The 6,303-nt window shown below is 49.0% G+C and overlaps 2 protein-coding genes across 2 annotated transcripts; both read right to left on the reverse strand.

Moving 5' to 3' along the window:
• Positions 1 to 192: 192 nt before the first annotated feature.
• Positions 193 to 1,862, reverse strand: MYCGRDRAFT_32115 (putative major facilitator superfamily transporter; the record flags this gene model as incomplete). The annotated part of the gene is made up of 2 exons (XM_003856857.1): positions 193 to 802; positions 856 to 1,862. 2 exons carry the CDS (start codon positions 1,860 to 1,862, stop codon positions 193 to 195), a joined length of 1,617 nt encoding a protein of 538 aa, XP_003856905.1.
• Positions 1,863 to 2,512: 650 nt separating this feature from the next.
• Positions 2,513 to 4,155, reverse strand: MYCGRDRAFT_107743 (uncharacterized protein; the record flags this gene model as incomplete). The annotated part of the gene is made up of 2 exons (XM_003856856.1): positions 2,513 to 3,344; positions 3,446 to 4,155. The coding sequence occupies 2 exons, from the start codon at positions 4,153 to 4,155 to the stop codon at positions 2,513 to 2,515; spliced, it is 1,542 nt and encodes a 513-aa protein (XP_003856904.1).
• Positions 4,156 to 6,303: the final 2,148 nt, after the last annotated feature.

Here is a 6,303-nt window from a genome sequence, read left to right on the forward strand (position 1 = left end):
ATATGGTCCATAGCGAAAGGCTTGGGGTGTTGTGCAGTACAGGTGGGCCACCCAGAGGACTGCTAACTCGTTGAGCAGCACCGACACAGACCTCCAGAGTGCGACATACGACTCTGTGACAACTGGATCTAGGACTGTGAAGGTCGTGTGGGAGATCCAAGGACTTTTGCAATGTCTTCCAACGCATGCTAATCACACGCGGTGTTGTCCATCGTCCCTCTCTTCCGCCTCTCCATCCTCACCTCCGCCAACTTCAAACCCCTCCCTCTCCCTCGCCTCCTTCTCATCCACCGTCAACTCACACCTCGCCTTCGGAATCCTCACAAACATAAACACCACCAACGCCACCGCCCCACACGCAAAATTAAACCAAAACACATTCTGATAACTCCTCTTCAACCCCTGCTCCTTCGTCTCCGAAGCAATCACCTCCGAGAACCCCAACAACACCGCGATCCCCAACTGCAAGATGACATTACTCAAGCTTCCTGCCAACCCTTGCTGTCGAGCGGGCAGGGAGGTGGAGAAGAAGATGTTGGCGACCGAGAAGATGAAGTCGATGGCTACCGTGGAGCAAATCATTGGTATGAAGAACCAGCGCCAGTAACCTGCGTCGGAAGGGGCGCAGGCGAGGATGGCGGACTCGATCATTATGGCGAACGCTGTGATTGCCATGAGGAGTTTCGTGGGGATGTGGTGGAGGAAGAGGCCGCCGAAGAGGGAGAGGAGAAGGCCGAGGACGCCGGTGGGGACGTACCAGGCTACGAGTTGCATGGGACCTACATTGAGGATGTTCATGGCGCTAAGGAGAAGGGTAAGTTGGGGTGAAGATGGCGAGGGCACGGGAGAGCTTACAACAGGGTGGCGTAGAGGAGGTAAATCCCCAGCGGACCGTAGGCGAAGAACAGGCCGATGGTAAAGGGCAGCATGCCGCGGACTTTGAACATGGAGAACGGGAGAAGCGGCTGAGCGGCCACCCATCCTTCGATGTAAAAAGCTACACCGAGCAGCATCCAACCGAGCACGAAAGTGACGAGGATATACGGCGTCCTCCACCCATCCTCCGCATGGCTCGAGTCCGTAATAGCATACACCACCAAAATCAACCCCAACACGATCGCCGCACTGCCCCACCAATCCATCACAATTCCATTGTCTCGATGCGCCGCGACGTCAGACGGGATCGAGAAAACCGACACCACCGCCACGATAGACACGAAAATCGCTCCGAGCCAAAAGTACCACCTCCAAGTGAGATACTGTCCGGAAATCCCTGCGAAAAAGACACCCACGAAGAACCCAAAACTCGCCATCGCGCCGTAGATGAAAAACACGAAATTCTTCCTCGGTCCGGGACGATACGTTGATCCGAGGAGTTGTAGTCCAGCGGGGAGGTAAGCTGCTGGTCCTAGACCTTGGAACGCACGCAGTACCACTAACATGGTATAATTCGTCGAGAAGCCGATGATGAGGGAGAGGACTGCGAACCAGGTTATCCCAGCGATGTAAATTGGATACCCGCCGTAGATGTCCCCTAGACGACCGAATGGCAGGAGAAACGCGGAGACGACGAGCGAGAAGGCGGAAGCGGGCCAGGTCGCGGCGGTAGAGGGGATGGCGAGGGAGGTTGTCACGGTTGGGAGGAGGATTGTGAAGCCGCAGACGAAGAATTCGGTCAGGAGTTGGGAGGTTGTTATGGAGAGGAGGAAGAGGACTTCATGGGTTGGGGTGGGGAGGAGGGAGGGGCGTTGGCGGGCGAGGCGGTGGAGTTGAGTTGATTCGGAGTCTTCGGTGGAGGGAGAGGAGGGTTGGGTGGTTGCGGGGGCTTTGGGGTCTTTCTTGGGGGAGTTTGAGAAGAGCATGGTGGAGGATGCGGAATCTGGGTGTCTGGTGGTAGTGGACTGAGGCGTTCACACGAAGAGGACTGTATATAAGAAGTGTATATGAAGCAAATGGAAGACGGTATCCGAACAGAGACGACTGGGAAGGAGATGGATAGACGCTCGAAAGGCGAAAGAGAATCTCGCCCGCCAACACATACATTACCAATACCAAGCCTCTACTTGTCGTGAACTCTTCCGATCTGTTGTCTTTTGCAGAGCTTGCTGAGCAAGATGACGACCGTGACGACCGTGACGACCGTGACGACCGTGAGGACCGGAAGCTGCCACTTACGATCCGGCTTATTGGTGCCTTTGGTCTCAGGATGATGGCCGAATACATTGTATAGCGACGACTGATGGAGAGTTCGAGTACGCGGGTGCGTAGTGAGAGATGGGGTTTAGGTTGAGGCGAAGGATGTTACGTCGGGTTCGACTTCTCGATGGAGTCATCGCTCGGGCTTGGCTTGTCTTGTGACAGCGTTTTCGAGGTTTGTCCTTGGGAAGGCGAAGACAATTGTTCGAGATGCACGAGTGAAGAAAATGCAATGCAATCGAAGACCAACGATTGATTCGAATGTGAAAATCCGCAATCGAATAACGAGAGCTATGACCGCAGACGACTCCACCATCTACCCCGTCTGTTCCAACAGTGCCCTCGCAGCAGCGTCATCAAGCGGCGAGATGAGAACCTCTTTGCGCGAGAACACCACACCGAGCTGTTGAAGGAAGCCACGGTCCTGAGGCCGAGTTTCCGCATCCCCAGTCGCCCATCCATGGATGTATGCCAACCTCAGGCCAAAGTCTATGTTGATGTTGGTCAGCTCGTCGAGCAAGTTGTCCAAGTCATTGCCGCCCGGCAGCCTGGAAGGTATCGTTGGCTGATTGGGATCACCCTGTTGAGGGTCTTTGATGCCAGCGATGATGAAGTTGGGATCCTCGACCAAGAAGCCACCTCCGTTGCCTCCAGCTCCAGCCCAGTAGCCGGTGAAATTTCCTCGGAATGCGATCGCGTCCACCACTTTTCCGACATTAGCCACGACGCGGTCGATGCTGTGTCCCGGACCTAGCTCGATGGTCCTGACACTGCCTCCCTTCTTACCCCGAAGACCGGAGCTTTGGCCGCCATACCACACTTCGATACCGTCCACCCCGTCCCAAGCGTGGATGTCGATTCTGGTGATGGGGCCGTGTTGCTCGTGGAATTCGCGGTCGTTGAAATGCTGCATCATTGCCGCGCCGCTTCCGGCGATTCCGCTTTCCATGAAGACTGTTCGGCCGATGGTGGCTAGATTCGCGTGCTGTTCAGCGGCAAAGTTTGGCCATATCAGTGATAGGCTGAGGTAGTTCTCCAATTGTCCGCGGTAAGTGATATCGACGTAGTCCCGCAGATTTTGAAAGTCCCTTTCAGCCTGATGATAGGTCTCATCATTGTCGCTGTATTCTTGATCGAAGCCAGAAAAGCTATCGTTGACTTTGCACGTCTTGTACTGATTGAAGCTTTGGTTTGCGGGAACGTCAGCCGCTGGCCTCGTGCGCTGGGTGCCCTTGTTGCATGAACTTACGCATTATGACCCTGACTTGCCCAGTCAGTCCTAGAAACTTTCGACATGCGCCACTCCGTACATCGAGCTCTGATCTTGTCGATGCGACTGGTGTACTCTGCGATGGCATTGCGAAGCTTCTGCTTGTGCTTCTCTGCATCAACGTGCGGGTCTGCCGAGCCATACACCTTGTCCCAATAGAATGCTTGCTCACGCAGGACTGACAGATGCATAGTAGCCATCTGAACAAAGCATTGCATCGTCAACCAGGGTTCTTCGTTCTTGCAATACCAGGCTTTATTTGTATCGAACCAGGACAGCAGAGAGTTCAGAAAGGCGTTTATCTGATCCGTGCCATAGCTGGTGTCACGGTAGGTCTGGAGAAGGTTCATCAGACCTTCAGTCCTGAGCTTGAGGTCTTTGGCGTCATGTTCTTCAATGAGTCCTTGGGCTAAGCTCTTGACTCCAGCCTCGATGTCTGTCCACTTCAGGGTCGGGTTCGCGGTATCAGGCCATAGGATCCCCAAGGCCTTGGAGAGTATCGCGCCTGCTGTAGGGACCATGGACAGCCCTTCGCAAACGGCACCTTTCAGCAAGTCGTTGATATCGATCGCCTGTATGAATGCCGGCAAAGCATCGGTTGCAGGAAATTTCGACGGGGGAGGGCATTTCACGAGCTCATGCCTGAGTCTCAGCACTGGTTCCTGCGTGTTCAGGCGCGTTGTGGTCATCTTTTTTCTGATTATTGGCGAAAGCTCGGAGACGTCAATGTATGATCGGATTTGACCGTCGAGGACTGCCGCTCACTTCTACTTATACGTGCAGGCAGAAGCTGTTCAGCTCTGTCGTTCACGGAGCTTGCGAAATGGCTTGCATTTCAGCTGCGCCGCGTCTGTACATCTCAGCTGAGCACTGCAAGCTCGCTTGCGCTTGCATTCAGCTGAGGCTCAGGTTCGCCGACTTCGTAGGCCTGGTTTGAGCTCAGCAGATGATGTGGCTAGCATGAATTACCTTGATGACTGCAAGACAGATCCGCATCGACTCCATGCTTTTGGTACTACGCGAATATCGACCCACAAATATCTTACGCCTGAAAGCAGACTGATCGCTTCAAGGAGCTGGCGCTCGTATGATTCCGTAGGATGTGTTGGTATATGCATGGCGCCTGCACGATCGGATACCAGCCGCGCGAAGTTGCTACGATGCCGGCGAAGGCGCGTGTGTTCTCGTGGATCTCAGAGTCAGAGAGCTGTGCGTCAAGCAGCGAGATTACCACGGTGGGCTTCTTACAAGCTGCGTGCATGGTGGTCAAGGAGTCTCCTGGCAAATTTGAGGATGTGGTAGGAGCAGAATGCGAAGGTACTGCCCTGTGTTGTGGATCATTAGACTAACTATTAGTAAAGTGCACGTAACTAGTGCTAAGGCATTCCTACACATAGATAGCTAAAGTAAGAATCTTACACTTAAGATTCTCTCTGCATAACAATATATACCTGCTAATTAGAGGTCTTCTTTTACTTAGCTTAAGTCTAATTATAACAGGTTATAAGCCCGAAGTAACTACTACACACTTAAGGAAGAATTGTCTGTTCTAAGCGCAGCTACTAAAACCTTACTATACACTATTTAGACAGTTAACTAGCGAGCTAAGAAAGAGCTAGTTATAATAATAGCCGTAATGTAGGCTAATAAGTTTAAGACTACGAAGGAGAATAAAGTCCTAAGAAAGAGAAGTAACTTCTTAGACTAGTTAAGGATGCTTAAAGCAGCCCTTATAGATAAGGAGGTGTTAGGCTATATCTTTTATAATATTCCTTAGTACCCTGCCTAACTAAAGCTAGGAATTAAAGTTAGATATCCCTCTCTACTAACTAAGGAAAGTACTATTTTATCCTCCTAGGCTTTAACTCCTTCCTAAAAAGAAGGAGGGGATACTCTAGTAATAGAACCTATTCTAACTAGTAGACTAAGACTAACTCCTCTCTAAGTCTAGTATAAGTATAACCTAATTATATATAGGATTATTAGTAAAAGGATTAACTAATCTCTAAGGCCTAACTTTAGGAATATAGAGAAGACAGCTAAGGAACTATATAATACTATTGCAGCTACCTACAGGCCTATTATAACTATAAATATTTATAATAGCCTAAGGATTCTTAGAATTAGTAATATTAAGATCTAAGGAACAAATACTTAGAAGTATTATAAGGACTTCTAGAAGTAGTATTATAAGTATATCTTTATAATAGAACAATACTCTAAGTTTAAGAACATTCTAGTCTTAAAGCTTACCTTTAGTAATAAGCAGATTAGGCTATTCTTTATTTAGGGCCTCTACTATCTAGAATACCTAAGAAGCTAGAGATAATCCTATTATATTAAAAACATAATTCTTAAAAAGTTAATTACCTTATTAATTAAGGAACCTCCTTTATAGACATAGAGGACAGCAGGAGGATTTAGGGGTATTATAGTAGATAATAATTAGTATACTAAGTATACCTATTATATCTATATAAATGTAGATTGCTTTAAGAAGTACCCTAATAAGGCCCTAAAGTCTTAGGTATATAGAGGAAAAGGAGGATCTAATAAGGATAAGAAGAAGTCCTAAGATAAGAATAAGAGACATAATAAGAAGGGAGGAAAGGGTACTATAGTAATTAAGCTTATCTCCTCTTCTAATATAGGCTTAGGCTCTAATTTAGATAGCTTATTTGCAGGAGTAGCAATTGCTACCGCTAGAATATAAAGGAGTAATACTATTATCTAGGATTCTAATATATTATACTACTTCTTTAATAATAAGTCCTAGTTCTTAGACCTTAAACCCCTAGAAACCCTAATTAGGTTCTCTTAAGCTATTAGACAAAGCA

The sequence above is a fragment of the Zymoseptoria tritici genome, chromosome 1 (genome assembly GCF_000219625.1).
Source record: "Zymoseptoria tritici IPO323 chromosome 1, whole genome shotgun sequence".
Classification (NCBI taxonomy): Eukaryota; Fungi; Ascomycota; class Dothideomycetes; order Mycosphaerellales; family Mycosphaerellaceae; genus Zymoseptoria; species Zymoseptoria tritici.